Source organism: Pseudozyma flocculosa (genome assembly GCF_000417875.1).
Source record: "Pseudozyma flocculosa PF-1 unplaced genomic scaffold scaffold00004, whole genome shotgun sequence".
NCBI lineage: Eukaryota > Fungi > Basidiomycota > Ustilaginomycetes > Ustilaginales > Ustilaginaceae > Pseudozyma > Pseudozyma flocculosa.
This window is the reverse complement of record NW_006920872.1, coordinates 984,176-1,003,954: the sequence shown is the minus strand read 5'-3', so window position 1 is coordinate 1,003,954 and position 19,779 is coordinate 984,176. Positions and strand designations below refer to the sequence as shown.

Genomic DNA, 19,779 nt, shown 5'->3' with positions numbered 1-19,779 from the left:
AGCCCTAGCTGACCTCGCTCGCCTGCCCGCCTGCCGGCTGCCTCGTCCGCCCAGCTCGGTGTGTGGGCTTGAGCACGAGCCATGCCGGCTCCCGACCGCCGCGACGAGCAGCCTCAGCCCCGGACGCCCGCTTCCGTCGCGCCCTCGCCACCGCCACCTCCCCTTACGGTTTCCCTCTTAGATGGCGGTGGGGACGCGTCCAGATCCAGAGTCTGGCTCATCAAGGCCTTGACCGACGCTCGCTCTCCTCGCGCAACACCACAGCCAACGAGCTTTCGACGCAGGATCGAGGCCTGTCCACAAGAGGCAGGCGGATGGAGCGACGCAGCAACACGGTGGGGCTCGAGTCAGGCAGGCGGGCGGATGAGGGGGCTGCGAGCCAGGCCCAGGCCCACGCCTGCGCCGTGCCTGCCCTGCCAGCCAGCTTGTCTGCCTCGCCTCAGTCGCCTGCCTTCCCCTGCCTGCCTGCCTGCCTGCCTGCCAGCTTGCCAGCCCCGACGTCGCGCCAGGCCTGGGCTGGCCTCTGATCCTACCGACCTGCCCGTGATTTTTCTCGAGGGTGGCCGTCAAGGAGATGCACGCCTTTTTTTTTCGATGCCTCCACTCGCACGAGAAGCTTGGGCCGTTAGTGTGTGGTCGCTCGGAGGGGCGGGAGTCGGAGCTCGGTGGCTCGCTCGCCTGCCTGCCTGCCTGCCCGCCTGCTTGCTCGACCTGCTCGCCTCGGCGCTACTCAGGGGCATGAGCCTAGACCAGCAGCAGGCAGGCAGGTAGGCTCTCTTGAGAGGCGGGGCCAGCCAAGCGGCCGGGCCCAGCCAGAGAGGACCCTGCATGCTTCTCCGCGATTATTCGCCTCGCACGCACGCACGCACGCACGCACAGCAAGCGCAAGGTCGGCTCGGCCCCCTTCGTGCCCACGCTCGCTCTCACGACTCATCCCGGCCCTCTTAGCCTGCTGCCTGCCTGCGTGCCGGCCTGCCGGCCTGCCGGCCTGCTGGCCTGCTCGGCGGTCGGGAGGCCACCACGACGCCGACGACCGATGCCGATGGCGCCGCTGCCCGCCGACGACGACGTCGACCACAACAGAGCAAGAAGAAAGCAAGCAAGGAGCGCTCGCTGCTTGGCCGGCCTGCCTTGTCGACTCACGTCCACCACCCTTGCTTCAGCCTGCCATCGGCCACCCCGCTTCCGACTCAAGCCTTCTCTCGCCGCGCCCCGCTCCGCCCTGCCTAGACCACCGTAGAAGGAGGCAAAGAAGAAGAGCAAGAGAGTAGAAGAAGATCACGGCAAGACCGCAAAGATGGCCGAGACCGCCGCCTCGCCCGTCCAGAAGCCCAAGCATGCGCCGCTGAAGGACGAGCACGAGGTCCTCGCCACGGCTCTCGAGCACCTCGTCGGCGACACCGAGGCCACTGCGGGTGAGTCTGCGTGGATGTAGTGTTAGCTTAGCGTTCGGCGCCGACGCCATCGCCGCACCGACGTCTGACCAGCGCACCTTGCCTCGTCGTCCCTCCCATCCCTGCGCCGCTCTCGTCCCCCCCTCCTCAGCCCAGATCCTGCGGCTCAATGCCGACCACTCGGCCATCACGCCGGGCATCGCGTCCAAGAAGCAGCACGCCCACTGGTGGAAGCGCTTCTTCCCGGACGGCTTCCAGGACCGCCTCGACGAGCTCTTTGTCGACTACGGCATGGGCAACTACGTGGCGGTGCGAGGGCAGAAGGACGCCAAGATCTTCGAGAGCATGCCCATCTACGTGCGGATCGGCATGCACCTGCTCTTCTACAAGAGCCGCGAGGCGTCGTTCCTGCGGTACGAGTCGGTCGAGGACCTGCTCAAGACCGTCTCGGTGCGCCAGGGCAAGGTCTACGACGACTCGTCCGACCCGCAGGCGGTGCTGGCCCACATTGCCAGCTTTGTTCAGACCTACAACATCGACCTCGGCGAGCTGCTCGAGCAGGACCTCGCGCGCTACCCGAGCTTCAACAGCTTCTTCTTCCGCCGCCTCAAGCCGGGAGCGAGGCCCCAGGCCGAGCCCGCCAACGCCGCCGTCGTCGCGTCGTGCGCCGACTGCAGGCTGACGGTGTTTGACAACGTCGCCCAGTCGCAGCAGTTTTGGATCAAGGGCCAGGCGTTTGCGCTCAACCGCCTGGTCGGCGACACCAACCTCGCCGATCGCTGCTTCCCCCCGGGCAGCTCACTTGCCATCTTCCGCCTGGCCCCCGCCGACTACCACCGCTACCACCACCCGGTCGGGCCGGTCGTCTGCGGTCCGACCCGCCACTGCGCGGGCGAGTACTATACGGTCAATGTGAGTCGGCCCCGCGGACCCCTCCTCGGTCGGTGCGGATGGCCACCTGCCCGCTCAAGCTGACAAGAACCTGTCTGCCTCGCCTTGTCTCGTCTGGCCATCTGCTCGCTGTGGCGTCCATTCGTCGCCTCGCCCTGCCCGTTCACCCTCCCGATTGCACAGCCGCAAGCCGTCAATGCAGACTTTGACGTCTTTACCTGCAACCGGCGCGACGTGCTGCTGCTCGACTGGTCGCCGAAGCCGGAGGGCGAGCGTTACACGGTGGCCTTTGTGGCCATCGGCGCGATGCTCGTGGGCTCGATTGGCTGGGTCAACTCGACCCAGGGCAGCTCGGCGGAGCGCGGCGACGAGCTCGGCTACTTTGCCTATGGAGGATCGACGGTGATCGCCGTCTTCCCGCCCTCGGCCAAGGTGCAGTGGGACCGCGACCTCCTCGACAACTCGACGGCCGGGCTCGAGACGATTGTGCGCGTCGGCGACCGCATCGGCGTGTCGACGGCCTGAGCGCGCTCGCTCGCTGGTCTGCCCCCCTGCCACGTCCGCCAGGCCGGCTCTCTGTGTTCTATCTAACAACCAACTATACCCGTGCTGCTCCGTCTCACCATGACCACATTCATCAGCAGCTAGGAGCGCACGCTGCCCGGGTGCCGAGTGCGAAGCTTGCCAGTGTCGCCGTCGACGAGTGCGTGTGTCGATATCGAACATCGTGTGAAGCGTACATCGAAGCCTTCGTTTGCGCTGCGCTGCGAGCAGCCAGGTCAACGGATGCGGCGGGCCAGCAGGGGCGAGGCGGGCGGGCGCGTGGCCAGGCGGGCGGGGGGACCCTTGGACCGAAATTGGACTTTGTCATTTTCTTCGCAGGCGCGGCCCGGTGGGCGCACTCACGCGAAGGGCTCGGACCCCCACCTCTCCTCTCGACGAGCAGCCGCAAGGGCCTCTGCGCCACAGTTGGCTGCGCAGCGTCGGCCCCCGTCCTCTGCCACAACCACCACCACCACCTCTTCCCTCTCAGCGCCGCCTCTCTCTGCACCCCAAGCATCGCCCCGTCTCCCACACGCTCGTTTGTGACTGCACCGGTCCCGGCAAAGATCCAGAACGAGACTACGCTTCCGGCCCATACCCAGACCGCCGGCCGACATCCGACATCGCCCGGCCGCTATTGCTGCCGCCGAACCGCGCCGACCACCACCACCGCCGCTCTCCGACACCCAGCATCCCGGCGAGTCCTCTAGGCTTCGCAGTCGTCTTCGCCCACCATCCGCTCCTTTCACCTCTCACCGTTCCGAGATGCGGTCTCGACCTCACCGGTAGCGTCCAGGACGACGGAGGCGTGCTCGCGCTACGCTGCGGCGTCCTTCGGCGCGCTCGCAGCCTCCCGGCCTGCCTCGCTGCGCATCGCCGGTCAGGAACGGCTGTGCCACGCAGGGCCTTCTCGGATCACCCTCGATGCGGCGCGGCCGCCCGCAGCTCAGGCGAGAGGCGCACACTCGAGCTCCCGCAACCCTGGGCGGCAAGTCGAGCCTCGGAGAGACGAGACCGACGATACGCAGGGGCTCCTCGACCGGTATCCGCGCAGCAAGACACCCTTCACCGCACACCACCCCGGCGGCCTATACGGCCCGCGCAAGTCTGAACAGACGCGGGATGGAAAGCCGCAGGAGCTGCCCGGCCTGTTTCGGGACGTGGTCGAGGGTCGCGATCGCCGCCACGGTGACGAGCTGCCGTGGACCTCTGTCGATCCGAGGTCGAGACTGGATCTCCTCTCTCCTCGTGGCGACCGATCTTGGCCCTTTGTCACGCCCAAGCCCGAGGACCTCTTCCGCGACGCCTACATCGCCCGACCCGATCGCTTCGACTGGCGGCAGAGACGCTCTTCTCTTCTCAGGACATCGCTGGCTACCGGCGGATCCTCTTCCACCACGAGCGACAGCAAGTGGCCCGCCCAGAGAAGGAAGCCGTCCGCAGCGATGCTCGTGGGTGACGAGGGAAAGATGACGGAAAAGGCGATCCGCTGGCGCGAAAAGGCGCTGCGCAAGCAGGGCCTCTCGGCACGGGACATTGCGCTCGAGCGGCTGCGCCTCGAAGCTCGGAAAGGGGAGCGCGCAGGGATCCGCGCCGAGGCTGCCGCTTACCGTCAAAGGTGGCTCGACATCCTCGACCTCGAGCGGGCCCGCGAGATGCAGGAGATCCGCGAGCGCCTCAAGAGCCCCGTCGACAGGCTCATCGAGGATGGGTTGGCCTTCGACGGCCTGCAGGCGTACTGGCAGGACGACAGCCGCCGCCACTTTGGCAAGCGCGTGGCCGTCTTTAAGCTGTCCGGGGCGCAGGAGCTCCCGCGCAGCCACTTCAAGATCGGGGACAAGGTGACGATTGTCCCTTCCGCGCTGGCCTCGCAAGCGGCCGGAGACGTCGAGTCCGCCGATGATGCGTCTGCGTCTATGTCGGCCGACGCCGCCGAAACCGTCGACGCGGCAGCTGCGATGGCCGAGCTGGCGTGGGACGAGCATCGGATCGAGGCCGAGATTGTCGACAAGCAAAAGACCTACCTGCGTCTCAAGTTCGACGAGGAGCTTGAGAAGACGGACCTGGTGGGCTGCCCTTCCTGGCGGCTCGACCACGGCTACAACGACCTCACCTACGAGCGGATGCAGGCGGCCATGGAGGCCATCGACCACGACGTCGAGTTCGTCGAGAGCCGCGGGGGCACCAAGTACCAGAACATCCTGTCCGGCACGCGCCTCAACGACCTCATCCTGGGCGTCGACCCTCCCGGCGACCGGACGACGCGCGGGGCCTTCTGGGAGGATGCGCGGATCCAGAGCTGGTACGACCGGTACTCGCGCAGCGATCCGCTCGTCATCGACGGCGACCCGGACCTCGGCCTCAACGCGTCGCAGACCAAGGCGATCGCCACCATGCTCAAGGAGCGGATCAGCCTCGTCCAGGGCCCCCCGGGCACCGGCAAGACGCGGACCATTGTCCAGGCCATCAAGCTGCTCAAGCACGAGTTCCAGGTGCCGCACCCGATCCTGCTGGCGGCGCACACCAACGTCGCCGTCGACAACCTGGCCGAGGGGTGCATCCGCGCCGGCCTCAAGGTGGTCCGCGTCGGCCCGTCGTCGCGGGCGCGCACCAGCATCGCCAACGCCACGCTCGACGCCTACTTCATCCGCCATCCGCTCAAGGCGCGGCTCGACGACATGAAGCGCCGCATGGACGCGCTCGAGAGGCAGAAGGGCGCCCTCGACGCCGCCAACCGCTCTCGCGATGCGGCCGGCGACGTGAGCGACCTGGACGGCTGGGACGCTCTGGCGGATGCCACGGCCGGCGCCCTGCCCACCTCTGGCGAGACGCCCGAACAGCAGCTCGGCAAGCTCAAGCGCACCTACTACTTCCTCCGGTCCACCATACGCGGCCAGATCCTCAACGGCGCCGACGTCATCTGCGGCTCGGCCATTGCCGCGGGCTCGCCCGAGCTCGATACCATCGACTTCCCCGTGGTGTTTTTCGACGAGGGCTCGATGGCGACGGAGCCCATCTCGCTGGTGCCGCTGATGAAGGGCTGCCGGCACCTGTCCATCATTGGCGACCACAAGCAGCTGCCGCCCGTCGTGACGAGCGCCGACGCCAAGGAGGCGGGCCTGTCGCGCAGCCTGTTTGAGCGCCTGATCGAGAACCGCGAGAAGCGCAAGCCTGTCAGCTCGACGATGCTCGATGTGCAGTTCCGCATGCACCCCTCGATCGCAGACTACCCCGTGGCGACCTTCTACGGCGGTGCGTTGGCGAGCGGCGAGAGCACCCACGCCATCGAGCCGGTCCAGTCGACGTTCTTGCCGTGCCATCGCGACGCTGTCGGTGCTGCCGATGCCGGCAAGGGGTCGGGGCGGGACGAGGTGGCTGCCCGGTACCTGGGCTTCGTCCACCACACCGGCCACGAGTCCAAGGCGGACAACCATTCGCTGCAGAACCACTCCGAGTCTCGGCTGCTGCTCGAGATCCTGGTCGACCTGCTGGCGCGCAACCCGTCGCTGCGGGGCTCGGACATTGGCATCGTGACGCCGTACCTGGGCCAGCAGATCCTGCTGGAAAAGATGCTCCAGGTCGAGGCGTCGCCGCAGCGGAGGAGGGCCGTGGCGCTGCTCAAGGGCAACGTCGGCCGCGCCAGCGAGCTGGGCGACGTCGACATCCACACCGTCGACGGCTTTGAGGGGCGCGAGAAGCGCGTCATCCTCTTTTCCACGGTGCGCACCAACCCGGCGGGCTACGTCGGCTTCCTCGCCGACGGGCGGCGGCTCAATGTGGCGCTGACGCGCGCCCAGAGCTGCCTGCTCGTCGTCGGGAGCGTGCAGACGCTGCGCAACGCAAAGATTAGCGAGTCGGCCGCCTCGCGCATCTCGGGCAGCGGCGGCGGCGGAGCGGGCAACGTCGACAGCCCCAACGTCGAGGCGCTTCGAGGCTATGCCGAGTACGTCGAGGCCAAGGGCCTGGTCGTCGATGCCGAAGAGAGGGTGCGGGAGCTCAAGCTGCAGCGCGGCGAGATCACGGCAGAGGAGGCCCGGGTCGAGCAGGTGGAAGAGGAGGAGCAGGGCGGCGGCGGCGACGACGAGCACCAGCCGCAAGAGGCCACCTTTGCGGAAGCAGATGCAGGATCAGGGAGCTTCGAGGACCAGCCGAGCTGGGAGGACCTCACCCACGAACAGCGTCTTTAATAGAGTGGGCCGTCCCGGCGCCTTCACCTCATCCTCATAGCATCCATGCTGGCCAGCCTGTCTCGTTATCAACATGTGGTCCCGACACCACGCTGGCGCCATCGCACACTCAGACAGCACGCGGAGAGGCCCCTCGACGGGCCAGACGGACAGACACGGGGTCAGAGAGTGGTTTGATTATCGATCCGAGCCACACAGGCTCTCAACCGGACGAGGTGGCGCGCCTTGGGGCCTTTGCCACGGCTGCCGGCTGTTTACTGCTTGTTGAGGTTCTCGATGTTCTTCTCGACCTGTCGATGGCAGAAAGGGGCGAGGCGCAAGGGATGTCAGCGAACGACTCGAGAGGGGGGCGGTATTGAGGGAAAGCCCTCGGTGCGACTACGTACCTCGTCGAGGTGCTCCCTCTGCTTCTTGATCGACTCTCGCACTGTTCAGTGAAGGGGAGGTGAGCGGGGCAGGGTCGAATGGCAGCGTGTCGACGGCAAGGTGAGCCTCGATCCGCAGCGCAACAACGCACAGTGGTCACCGTCGCGTGCAGCGGTGGCGGATGTGATGTACTATACTCACGCTTTGCGAGCTTCTCCTGCTCGGCCTTGCGGACGTACTGGGCCTCCTGGGACTGCTCCCTCTCCTTGAAGCCCTTGGCGCTGGCGGTGGATCCGGCGGTGGGGGTGGGGCCGTCGGCGTAGCCGCGCGTGGCCATGACAAACGTCGAGGGCGCCGCGGAGCGGGCGCCGGCTCGCGAGAGGGAAAGCGTGGCGGTGCGGAGGAGAGACATGCTGGACGTTGGGTCGGGTTGGCTTGCGTTGGGGTGTGAGTTGCAGATGAAGATCGAAGGTCGGGACGGATGGTGGTGGTAGTGAAGAGGGGCTATGGACGAGACCGAAGAGGGTAGGTTGGCTTTGGGCAGCCAGACCACTTCCGGCGGCGACGGCGAGAGAGGGGGGCCAGACCGGGCGGCAGGTCGATCGTCTGTGGGTCAGGCGCGGCTATGGGGCAGGGTGCACGGACGTCATCGGGCAGCCGGTCTGGAGCGACGGGCGCGCAGCTGAGGCCACCCGGGCTGCCCATGCTCGTGCTGAGCCGCGCTCGTCGTTCGCTCGCCAACTCCCGAAAAGCCGAGCCGGCAAGGCTCGGATCCGATGCGGCCTGGGGCGGGCGCGGTCGGCTGCGTCGTTGGTGTGATCAGGTCGGGGTCGACTTGAAAACGAAGGCAGGCACGCCAGCCAGAGGCGTGCCCGCAATTGAATCCAATCGAGGACCACTTTGAATTCAAGCCGCCTGGCCCGCCAAGGCCTTTGAACTGGGCCAGAAGAATTTGTTCTGTTAGGTGGGCCCCGGCTCCCCGCCCGCGCACTGCTGCTGCTTGCTTGTGTGTGGCCACCTGGCTTGGCTGGGGCCCGCGCTGCCCGGACGCTGCCGCCTGCGCCCGCCGCCCGCCGCCAGCCGGCCGGGCGGGCAGGAGGGCGCCAACGTCGAGAAGGCCTCTGCTCGCCATCGCGATTTCGAGGTCCATCACCATCACCCATCCCTCACGCTCCACCTCCGCCCGCCCCCACGCACACTCGTCTGTTTCACAATGGCCTTCACCACCTTCGTCGCCCGCAACGTCCTCGGCGCCGTACGTATCCTACCGGTCGATCTCGGCCCCTCGTCTTCATCGCCCATCTCGGACGCTCCTTTGCTGGTCGGCCGGCAAGCTTCCGACCATCGGCCGTAGGACTCGTACCGCTTGAAGGCATCCCAGTCGCCTGGTGGAAGCCGCATCGCTTTGCCACCGGGCGGCAGTAGGATTGCTCTCTCTCCCTGCCGGCAGAGGAGGCCCGGCCCGGCACGGACCGCGCGAATCGATTCGCAGCAACCATCACCAGGAAACGTCTGCTGACCAGCTTCTGTCCCCGCGCCACTTGCCTTGTCCTCTCGTCTTCCTTGCGACTCCGCCTCGCTCTTTGCTTCATCCGACCTCTACAGGCTCGCTCGGCTTCCCGACAGCAGGTTCGCGCCATCTCCAGCTCGTCGGTTGTTGCCAAGGGTGAGCTTCAAAGCGACCTGCGCCTCGTCTTCCAAGGATTCGCCGCACCGGTCGAAAGCATCGCGAAGGCCGCTCCTGCAGGCACCCGCAAGCCCTCTCGCAAGACCTGTGTGCCGACTGGCGAATGCGCGACAGTGCGCTGACAGCCAACCAATCCCTTCTGCCCGTATTTGCTGCTCTCGCTCGCTCAGACCACATCCAGGACCTCTACCTCCGCGAGCTCAAGTCGTACAAGGCCCCGGCCAAGGTGAGTATTTCTGACGATGGTCACATCTCTCTCGCTTCTCAGGCACCTCTGTCCGGTCGAGGCAGGCCTCGCATGCGGGCGCTTATGGATCGAGGAGACCTCGGAAGGCAACGTGCGGAGCTCGACATTCTCTTCGCATTCGTGGATTGGAGGTGCCTTCGGCGTTGGACTTCGATGCGGGGAGCCGTCCCTTGCACGCAGGTCGCTCGCCCATGCGATGGCACACTGCCGGGGGTCTCGACGCACGAACTGCCGCCAAAGGGCGACGCTGGTCGCCTGCGAGGCCACGAGTCAGCAGCGCCAGGCCTCGTCCCCTCGAGACGATTGGGCTGCATGCGCCATTGGGCAAGCGGCCGGAGCCTTCGCCGGCAGTGTCATTGCAGAGCGGATGAGGAAGGCTGTCACAAACGACGACGGCCGGCATTTGCAAACTGCCATCCTCCGACTCGGAGCCTGCTTATTGACGCGCCTTGCACCTCCCTCTCTCCTTGTCCTATCCTGCGATTGTTGCACGCGCCCAGGCTGCCGACGCGCACAAGGGCCAGGTCCGTGACTTCCACGCCCCGCAGCCGCCCAAGGCGCCCGCGGTGCCCTCGTCGGGCGAGCTGTCGTCGCAGCTCGAGGCGTACGCCGCTGCCGAGCCTGACCTCGCCGAGGCTGTCAAGGAGTCGTCGAGCTCTGAGCTGACCGAGGGCGGCGACGTCAACGCCTACCTTGCCGAGGCCGCCGCCGACATCAAGGTCGAGGCTGCCCACCACTAAGCACCTCTCCAGTGGTACCCGGAGCGAATAGACGTATATGACGGAGCAGGCGACCGCGGCCGTCGACGATGCTAGCAGCGGGCGATCACCTCACTGCGCATCGTTCGGGGCTTGATATGATGCTGCCGTAGCTCGACGACGGTCCGAATGAAACCCCGGTTCGTGTTTTGCACCAGGATCGATTGCGGCGCAGCGGGTGCAGTGCACCGTCTCACCCTATTGCCTTGCAAGCATCGAAGGGGCGGTGCGGGCGCCGTGTCTCTCTTTGACTGTTTGTGTCGTGGGAATGGGCGCCGTTAACAAGACGGGGATTAACGGCGGAGCTGTGGTGGCCATGGCTAGAGAACGAGCAGTCAGCCATGGCGTACGGGAAGGGGGAAGGGGGAAGGGGGGAAGAGGAGGGGAGATGAGGAGAGAGCGTGAAAACCAGAGCGCGTCCGAAGGCCTCGATTGTTGGGGTGAGAGAGGCTGTGGGCGGGGCGGGGCCCGGCGACGAGGATGTGGAGAAGACTCGGCACGATGCCGCTCGCCTCTTTCTCTGGCACCTTGGCGTGGACCCTAGTCTGCCTGCTCGCTCTCTTTCTCTTGGCTCCGCGCTCCATCCCTCACGCCACCACCACCACTACTCTGGCTCCACCGCATCCTCCCGCTGGCCACCACCACCCGCCATGTCGCAGGGAACAGAGAGCCAGTTCCGCTCCCAACTCGCAGGTACGTCGCCTTTCCACGCCGCCCCCCTTCTTCCTCGATCCTCTCCTCTCCCCTCACCTCCTGTCCCTTCCAGATAGAGCCAAGGCATTGACTCTCGACCTCCGATCGCCACTTCACCTTGACACGCAACTCGTTAGGCTTTCGATGGGCACAAGGCCGCACGGATGACTCGCCGGCCGGTAGGGCGGCGGCATCGGCCAACTCGACAAACGCTGGCGGAGGCGGAGGCGGGTCGTACATGTCGATGTTGACCAACTCGATCAGCGGCTACGTGCCCCTCCGCTCCGACCAGAGAACGAACGAGGAGGAGGCCTACATCAGCCTTAGCCGCTGGGAACGGTGAGTGGGCGTACCCGAGCGCACGATCCCACCCCTTTCCCCTACGTCGTCGCCGAGCAGCAAGACTCACCACCTCGTCTCTGATCCCCCGGGACGCCTCGACATCCCCATCTCGACTCCAGGTTCCTCGGCTTCCTCGCCTGCATAGCCGGGGCGGGCGTGTGCTTTCTCTTCTCCTTTCTCTTCCTCTCGCCGCCCATCCTCGCCGTTCGGCCGCAGAAGTTTGCCCTGGCCTTTTCGTTGGGCAGTCTGCTCTTTATGATCGGGTGAGTGGAGCTGCACCGCGTTGCAGAGGCTGCCGTGTCCAGGCAGCAGGTTCCGTAGCAGCGCCGACTCTCTGACGATGATGCTCTCGCCCTCCCGCCCCTTTTGCTCCTCTCGTCAATGGGACCGGACAGGTTCTCGATCCTCTCTGGACCCGTGGCGCACCTCAAGCACATCCTCAGCAAGGAGAGGTTACCGTTCAGCGTAGCGTGCGTCCCAGACCCGCCTCACAACAACACGCAGAGCCACAAGAAGACTGACGTTGGGCGCGCCCCCTTGCTCTTCCTGCCTCTGTCCCGCCACCGGGTCGATTGCGACCCACGCAGCTACTTTGGCTCGTTGGGCCTCACCATCTACTTTGCCGTCGGACGGCGCTCCATGATCCCCACGCTCGTCGCTGCCATCGTCCAGGTCGGCGCGCTACTCACCTACCTCGCCGCCTACTTTCCTGGAGGTGAGCACCGTCCCCCACCGACTGGCTGGACCGCGTGCCGCCCTTGCTCAATCGCCCTGACTGACCCGCATCCTGCTTCTCCGCTCGACACACCACGCCCCGGCAGGTACGACGACGCTGCGCTACGGCGGAAGCATGTTGCTCAGAGGCGGTGCTTCGCTCCTGCCCATCTGAGCCCACCGCCAGGGATAATGATAACACCAGGTCCCGCAGCATTCGGGCGTTCGGCCCGCAATCAGGCCAAGCAGGGCCAGAGCCGGCCAGTCAGCCGAACGATTCACGATCCATGGCGGTGAGCCGCGTGAATTTTGGGGGAGGGCCGAGACCGAGACTACAATGACATGGACAGAGGGATGGGTAGGGGAAGGACGACAGGAGCTGACATGCCAACCCCGCGACAGGCGCAGCCAAACAGGCTCAGAGGCGGCGGCGGCGGCGGCGGCAGACTAGCCGTGGATGCATGCCCAAGGCAATCCGGGCGACCGACCTGCGCCCGCGCCCCTCGACGCACTGGCCACTGCTCAGTTGGTCTCGGCCTCGAGCGTCGTGCCGCGGCGCACGGTACCCCAGCCGACCAACCTCCAGTGCTTGTCGATACGTCTCGACAGGGCGATCTTCTCGCCGACTTCGGTGCACGCCGGGCTGGTGAGGAAGATCTTTGCGAGGTCGGCCTTGACGCTCATGACCCTTCCTCCGGTCGACGTGGAGCCGATGTTGACCATGAGCACCTCGTTCTTGGCCAGCTTCTGCACCTTTGTCTGCTTCTTGTCGTCCGACTTGACGCCGAGCAGCCTTCGCAGCAGGAAGTAGTTGATCTCGAGCTCGGTGTAGATGGCCGGCAGCTGGCCGACGGCGCCGAGGACCTGGCCGACGAGTCGGTCGGCTCGGCAGAGGGTGGGGTCGATCTTGGTGCCGACACCGATCAGGCCACCGGGCACGGCAAACTGGAGGTCGTTGTGCTCGGCGAGGAGCGAGGCGACCTTGGAAAAGATGGGGCGGCAGTGGATCTTGCCCTCGTTGTCCTTGGTCACGATGCCCGGTCGCACCTCGATCTCCTGGCCGACCTTGAGCACGCCCGACAGGATCGAGCCACCGGCGACGCCGCCCTTGAGCTCGTCGACCTCGGAACCGGGCTTGTTGACGTCAAACGATCGGATGACGATCAACCGCGGCGACGAGGTAAAGTCGCGGACGGGCACGGGCACCCGCTTGACAATGTACTCGTTGACGGCGTCGATGTTGTACTTGAGCTGGGCCGAGATGGGCACGATGGGTGCGCCGTCGGCGACGGTGCCCTTGACAAAGTTGATGATCGACTTCCAGTGCTCCTCGGCGGCCTGCTCGCGGATCAGGTCGACCTTATTTTGGAGGATGATGATGTGCTGCAGCTTCATGATCTCGACGGCGGCGAGGTGCTCGGATGTTTGCGGCTGCGGGCACGGCTCGTTGCCGGCGATGAGCAATAGCGCGGCGTCCATGACGGCGGCACCGTTGAGCATGGTGGCCATCAGGATATCGTGGCCGGGGCAGTCGACGAACGAGACGTGGCGCAGCAGCTGCATCTTGCCGTCGCAGCCGGGCACCTCACAGGGCGGGTTGGCCTCCTTGTCCGACGGGTAGGAGCGGTAGCATTGGGGTCTTGGGCACGATTCCCGCTCGCACTTGTAGATCTGCGGTGCGGCGCGGAAGAAGGAAGAGCGATCGGCGAGGTCGAGTCAGACGCGGCTCAGCATGCGGCCGTCGGCGTCGGCTTGGCCCGCGTCGCCACTGCCGCGCACACGTACCTTTGCGTTGGCGTAGCCGAGCTTGATGGTAATGTTTCGGACCAGCTCGTTCTTGAAGCGGACGGTCTGAACGCCCGAGATGGCCTTGACGACCGTCGACTTTCCGTGGGCTACGTGGCCGATGGTGCCGATGTTGATGGTGGCCTGCTTGCTGATGACCTCTGGGCTGAGCGGGTGCAGCTTCTCGACATCTGAGGAGCGCAACGGCGAAGCGGCCCAAGGTGCGGTGCATAGGGGAGGGAAGGAGACGTCAATGTCGTTGTTCGAGCCGTGCACGTTGCTGACCTCTTCTACCGCCCTCTGTCCGAGATCTCCCCTTGCCAGACCAGCCCGTCTCCCATCGAGCGGTACCATCGAGCGGTACCATCGAGCGGTACCAGCGACATGCTGCGATCGCCAATGTTGTTTGTCGGCGAGCTTCGTGGTGATAGGCCGGCCGCCTGCATCCTCCACTGCGCAGGTGGGGCCCGGTTCCTCAGCGCGCCGGGCTGTATCATTCCCTCCACCACGCCGCCGAGTATGCTCTTCGCAAGGAGCAGCGCAAGCGGAGAGTCGAAGCTGGATGGCGAGACTAACCAATGCTGACTGCCTGGACTCCCTCTGCGAGCTTGTCAACGTCGCCGTTGGATGCGACCGCCGCCGACATGGTTGGTGGTTGGAATAGGCGGTGAGCAAGTGCTGGTGATGGAGGTGAGTCTCTGGGGCCGCGGCCGATGATGGTGGTTCGGTCCGGCGAGGGATGGCGGTGGTGGTGGTGGTCGTGAGTCGTTTAGACTTGGCCGCCTTTGATTTTCAGACACGAGCGTCAGAGTGCAGCGGTCTCTGTGTAGGATCGATCGATGGTGGGTCGCGGTCGGATGCGCACTGGCAGTCGAGCGAGTTGCGAGGAGTGCGGTAGTGACAGGAGTCGCTGCGTGAAGGCCGAAAGGAGCTGATGGGCAAAGGTGCAGGTGCCAGAGGAGTAGCGGTGATGGTGACGGCGAGCAAAAGGCCCAAGGGTCGAAGGTGTGATCGGCTTCGCTGGCTGGCTGGCTGGCTGGCTGGCTGGCTGGCGGCGGTGCGGTGCGGTGCGGTGCAGCCTGGGGTGGCGCAGGCTGGCCTGCCGTCCTCGGTTTTTTCTCTTCCCGGCCCACGACTCGCCGCCGGGGGGAGGAGTTGCCTGCAGGCCAGGCGGCCAGGCCTGCCAGCAGCTGGCCAAGCCGTCCGGCCTGCCTCAGCCAGGGCCAGCGTGCCGCTGGAAATTCTTCTTGGCCTGCCGCTTCCCTGGCCCTTCGGAGCCGAGCTGAGCCGTCTGCGTTCTGAGCTGACTCGACTGGCTCAGCCACCGGTGGGGGGCCACTCGACAGCTCGCACGAGAGATTTTGAAAACGGTTCAGGCTGGATGGACCCTGCTGGCTTGGGCGCAGATCCTCGGCCAACGCGTGGCACGCGTAAAGCGCTTCGCAGCCAGGGATAGGCCACCCACTCCCCACCACCACGCCAGCCATGCTAGAGTGGTCCGTCACGGTCACGGCACGTCCGTTGCCGCAGCCAACGCCGCTCTTGCGGCTTGATCGACGGCTATGCCAGCCGGCCGCGAGCTAGCTGGTACGGACAGGCCGGCCCAGGTCTGGCCACGCCCAGTCCAGTCGCCTTGCTCGATACGGCATTATTGTCGTCCTTTTTCGCCCCTCTTTTCCCGCTCGACACCACCACCGTTGGCATGCGCCGGCGGGCGCAATCGTGAGGTCGGCGGCGCCACGGTAAAGCGCCGCTTCGCTGCGATGCAGAGGCACGGGGATGGCCCGGGCTGACGACCAGCGGGGCCATGCTGGTCCATTCCCGGCAGCAAGGGGGCTTCGATGCGCAGCATCACCGCGCCAGGCTCCAGACCATCACGGCCAGGCCGCCCATCTTGCCCTGCTGCAAACCCGGCCATGGCACCGGCGTCCGGTCGTCGCGCCTCGACTGCAGACTGGCCAACGTTCCTCCTGGCTGCTAACCCTAAGCTGCCGCCGCACGATCATCGGGCTGGCCACGCTACGTACCTTCCGCGCCCCAGGTGACCTTGGACACCCCAGACGACGACCAAGAGGTCGCGCAGCTGCCACAGCGGCCCATATTCCAGCATCGCTGCCTACGCCCACGACACTGGACAGAGTCAGTAGGGAAGGCAGGGTGAGTCAGGTGCCTCTGCCGGGCGGCTACGGCCTGCGTAGCCATGACCGCACGCCGAGCCAGGGATGCTACCACTCTCTCTCACGTCAGTTGGTCTTCAGAATGCGGTTAGCGTGGGTCTTGGCACCGGAGGCCAGGGCGCAACCGGCGTGAAAACCAAATCGCCGACCCGAGCTTCAAACCGAGCCAGCAGGCAGGGCACGGATCAGGCAGGGCCCCTTTCGTCTTCGCATTCGGGGTCCATGCGGGCGAGAGCGGTGACGGCGGCGGGCTGGACAGCGTGTCAGGTCGTTGGCCCGGCTGTCAAAACCGTACCTGCCACGTTTCGACGACGACGACGACGGCGACGACGACGACGACGTGGCTCGCCGGGCCGCCCTGCAACATCCGACCTGTGTCGGTCCCTTTGCTCGACCCCTGTCGAGCATGAACGCGCCAGAGCCCGGCCAGCACAGCTCTTGGCCATCGTACGGCCCACCGCCACGATTTGGGGGTCCTGGACGGACGCTCCCGCCTAGATCGGCCCGAAGCAGGCTCCATCATGCAGATCCGAGCAGATGCCCGTGGAAAACGATGACCCTACACCGCCTCACACACGTCTATACACAACGACCGCACACCATGCGTGCCAGCCGCCAAGGCCCCCACATTCGCCGTTCCGGCTGCCAGCGAGGCTGACCGCCCTGCAGCTCGCCGCCGGCCCATTGGCAAGATGCAAGCGAAGCTCGACACAGCAAGCTGTTCCCCTTCTTTGGCAGAGCCGTCGGCGCGGGATCACAGGCGACCCGCACAACCAGAATGTCAGACGGTCCATACATATAGGTGGCGCTGAATCGCCTTTCGAGCTCCTTCGCCCGCTGATCCCGCTGAATAGCAGCTCCACCACCACTTCCCGCCACCTCTCTATCGCGATCCGCTTTCCGAAGGAACTCGACACGCCCACAGCACCGTCTCCAAACAGAGATCGACGTCCCGGGATCCTTTTCTCTGCCACGACGGTGTGCCATTCAGGTCACGCACTCAGGAGATGCCCTCGAGCCCCACGTGGATCCATCAGATACTACCTGACCACCAACGACGTCGAGCGTCCTCGACTGCTTCTCAGAATGGCGCTGCTCGAGCCGCGCTGCCGTCAGCGCCGCCAACAACCAGACCCTTCGCAGGCCGCAGAAGCCTGCTCCGCCAGCTGCTTGGCAAGTCGACGTCGAAGCGCAGTGAGCCAAAGGCCATCTCGCTCGAAGCCGGTGCTACTCATGCCCCGGTAACCCACGGCGATGCCCATGTCATTTGCGACGCTAGCAACCTCAGGGGAAGCCTGCCGCAGGCGCAACTGGAGCCAAGCCCTCATGCTCGCGATCGCGACCAAAGCGAGGCCGCCGCCGCAGCGCGACCGAGACGTCCGCAGACGTCGGATGGCATCGCGAGGCCTTCCAAGCCCCAGCAGCCCGCAACCCCGCTTCGACGCCAGAGCGGCAAGCAGGCGCGGCTCGTTTGGCACGACGGGCCCAACGGACCAGAGTTGGTGCAAGACTCGCCACCCCGGAAAGGCTCGCGCGCCGCGCCCAGAGCCTCGACGTCTCCAAGGCCCGCTGCCGCCCAAACTCCAGTGTCTGGAGCCAACACGCCGGACATGGCCACCTCGAGCTCCGAGATGAGGATGAGCGCCGAGAGCCAGAGCTCCATCAGCTGCAGCCGACGTGCCCACAACCCATCAGCCATGACCATGCCCTCACCAGTTCCGAGGCCAAGGCAGCGCTCTGAGCACGAAGTTCTGGAAAGGCCGGCGCTCGGTTTGACGGAGCGAGGCAGCCCCCGTGCACCCCTGGACAAGGCTCCCGTCCTACCAGACAGCAGCGACAGCCGGAGCGACAGAGTTGCCGAGTCTGCAGATGGGCATTGGACCACGTCCATGGGCTCTTCCGCCTATTCGTCCCAGCTGCACCTCGACGTCGATGCAGCATCAGGAGCAGGAGGTGCCTCGTTCGCAGAATCTCGTTCAACGGTCACTGGACAGCCTCATCTGCCTTTCGTCCCAGCACCGGGACCTCCAGCAGCATGCCGCCTTCTCGATGACGACGCGCAAACGACAGAGCCGAATCGTCACGAAACCCCTGCGGCCCAGCTAGCTCCCTCGTCCGGCTTCTCCGAGGATCAGCCTCAAGCTGACAGCGTTGAAGACAAGATCGCACAGTCCTCTGGCATGGTCGACGGACTGGGTATCGCTGCTTCACCATCTCCGCGGTCATCCACGTCACACCTCGCTTCAGTTCCGAGCCCGTTCGCGACCACGGCCCGCGTCACGTTCGGCCAGAACGAACATGTCGACGACTCGGACGTGGCAGCGAGCCCGGCTTCGAGACCCTCATCCATCATTTCAGAGGCCACTCCGCGCAGGATCTCGTTTGCGCCCTCGGTCCGAAGCCGCAACCGGCCCGCTCCCAAAGGCATCGCGCCACTGCTCTTGAGGCCTGACGCATCTGCCTCGGATTCAGTGGCGGCGACGCCAGCAGAGCGAGAATCAACAGACAGGATCGCCGGTCCTGAGGCGAGACGGCCCGGCAGAGAGCGTCGGAAGAGGCCCTCGACCGCTCCGGCCGCACTAGACGGCGATGCTCGCACCGGCGCCGCTTTCGGCCGATCCTACACCTCGGACGACGGCACGACGACGACGGACAGCGACAACGACTCGGAGGGCGAGGAGCCAAGCTTCCGCACGCTGCGACGCCTGTGGGTCAAGGCCAGGAAAGCATCGCCGTCCGAAGAAGAGGCTGAGGAGCTTCGATGCCCAAACCGTTCGTCTGGCGAAGAAAGCGTCGGCGAGGGCGCTGACGAGTCGAACCCCGCCGCTGTCGCTGCGGACGAGGCTGAGTCTGTAGCTCAGGCCGACGCGATCCACGACGATGATCAAGAAGTCGCCGACGCTGCCGAGTCCGCCCAGCGTCGCGATCCGGAACTCGTCTTCTATCCCGGCACTCTGATCCTCGTGCGGGATGGCGTCTCGCTGGACGACACGGACGGTTCGATCACGGTCGATGGCGAGCAATCGCAGAGCCAGGCAGGAAAGACCAGCGCCAGCGCGGCAGAGGCCGACGCCGAGGCTCCTCGACGACGCAGCGGCCTCTTCAGCCCCAAGCTATGGGCTTTCAGGCAACGCAAGGCAGACGTGGATACCGAAGTCGTGGATTCATCTCAGTCGTCGTCGCCGGCGGCGCCGGTGCCCCCAGCACCGGACGTCGAGGCGCGCGAGGCAAACGACATGCAGGGAATGCCGGGGATTGAGGCGCCGCCGACCGACTCAGACGCGACCATCGCAGAGCCATCGATCGAGGAGCAGCCGCCTCCCTTGAAGCTACCGCCGGCCTCGCCTGCTGCCCAACACGGTGCTGCCAGCCTATGGCCAGCGGAACGGCAGCCTGCCCCGACCGTATCGCCGACTAGCTCGCTAAACCCCGTCAGCCTGACCTCGCCAGTCTCGTTGCCCACTCGATCCCCGCCCAGCGCAATGGAGGCCATCCATCCTTCCTCGTCTGTCCCAGACCAAGGGGCGGGGCAGGTCCTGTGGCACGGCAGTCCGCCGGTCCGACACGCCAAGCTACACACGCGAGCGCTGCACCTGCTCAGGCGCGCCGGCCGGCCGCGCACCGCCACGTCGCACGACGCCACCCACGCCACGTCGCGCAAGGCCCTCACCGACGACGGGCCCATGCTCCGCATCGTCAGCAAGGACGGCGCGCCCACGCCCAAATCCGGCGGCGGCATCCTCCTGCCCGAGTCGCTCGAGCGGCCGTACTACTACCCAGCCCCAACGCGCATGGACCTCGACCGCAACCGCCGTTCGGCAAAGAGCCGTTGACGAGCTGGCGCTGTTCAGCCCGTCGGTCTTTCCCCTTCTCTCTCTCTCTCTCCCTCTCTCTCTCTCTCTTTCCTCTCTCTTCCCCACGTCTCTCTCATCTGCATCATCTGCCTCTCATCTCGCCTCTTCTTCCCACGATTGCATGTACGGCAGCAGGCAAGC

General features: G+C 65.9%; 7 protein-coding genes across 7 annotated transcripts; 5 read left to right on the top strand and 2 right to left on the bottom strand.

Moving 5' to 3' along the window:
• Window positions 1-1,297: 1,297 nt before the first annotated feature.
• PFL1_01815 (uncharacterized protein) lies at window positions 1,298-2,810 on the top strand (the record flags this gene model as incomplete). Its single annotated transcript, XM_007879324.1, has 3 exons — window positions 1,298-1,415; window positions 1,546-2,306; window positions 2,469-2,810. 3 exons carry the CDS (start codon window positions 1,298-1,300, stop codon window positions 2,808-2,810), a joined length of 1,221 nt encoding a protein of 406 aa, XP_007877515.1.
• A 1,463-nt stretch (window positions 2,811-4,273) lies between these two features.
• PFL1_01814 (uncharacterized protein) lies at window positions 4,274-7,015 on the top strand (the record flags this gene model as incomplete). The annotated part of the gene is made up of 1 exon (XM_007879323.1): window positions 4,274-7,015. One exon carries the CDS (start codon window positions 4,274-4,276, stop codon window positions 7,013-7,015), a length of 2,742 nt encoding a protein of 913 aa, XP_007877514.1.
• A 254-nt stretch (window positions 7,016-7,269) lies between these two features.
• On the bottom strand, window positions 7,270-7,793 carry PFL1_01813 (uncharacterized protein; the record flags this gene model as incomplete). The annotated part of the gene is made up of 3 exons (XM_007879322.1): window positions 7,270-7,305; window positions 7,402-7,442; window positions 7,583-7,793. 3 exons carry the CDS (start codon window positions 7,791-7,793, stop codon window positions 7,270-7,272), a joined length of 288 nt encoding a protein of 95 aa, XP_007877513.1.
• An 801-nt stretch (window positions 7,794-8,594) lies between these two features.
• On the top strand, window positions 8,595-10,055 carry PFL1_01812 (uncharacterized protein; the record flags this gene model as incomplete). Its single annotated transcript, XM_007879321.1, has 4 exons — window positions 8,595-8,636; window positions 8,987-9,047; window positions 9,239-9,294; window positions 9,816-10,055. 4 exons carry the CDS (start codon window positions 8,595-8,597, stop codon window positions 10,053-10,055), a joined length of 399 nt encoding a protein of 132 aa, XP_007877512.1.
• Window positions 10,056-10,723: 668 nt separating this feature from the next.
• PFL1_01811 (uncharacterized protein) lies at window positions 10,724-11,997 on the top strand (the record flags this gene model as incomplete). Its single annotated transcript, XM_007879320.1, has 6 exons — window positions 10,724-10,766; window positions 10,904-11,105; window positions 11,228-11,371; window positions 11,504-11,578; window positions 11,696-11,823; window positions 11,930-11,997. 6 exons carry the CDS (start codon window positions 10,724-10,726, stop codon window positions 11,995-11,997), a joined length of 660 nt encoding a protein of 219 aa, XP_007877511.1.
• Window positions 11,998-12,344: 347 nt separating this feature from the next.
• PFL1_01810 (uncharacterized protein) lies at window positions 12,345-14,253 on the bottom strand (the record flags this gene model as incomplete). Its single annotated transcript, XM_007879319.1, has 3 exons — window positions 12,345-13,493; window positions 13,608-13,798; window positions 14,184-14,253. The coding sequence occupies 3 exons, from the start codon at window positions 14,251-14,253 to the stop codon at window positions 12,345-12,347; spliced, it is 1,410 nt and encodes a 469-aa protein (XP_007877510.1).
• A 2,538-nt stretch (window positions 14,254-16,791) lies between these two features.
• On the top strand, window positions 16,792-19,617 carry PFL1_01809 (uncharacterized protein; the record flags this gene model as incomplete). Its single annotated transcript, XM_007879318.1, has 1 exon — window positions 16,792-19,617. The coding sequence occupies one exon, from the start codon at window positions 16,792-16,794 to the stop codon at window positions 19,615-19,617; it is 2,826 nt and encodes a 941-aa protein (XP_007877509.1).
• Window positions 19,618-19,779: the final 162 nt, after the last annotated feature.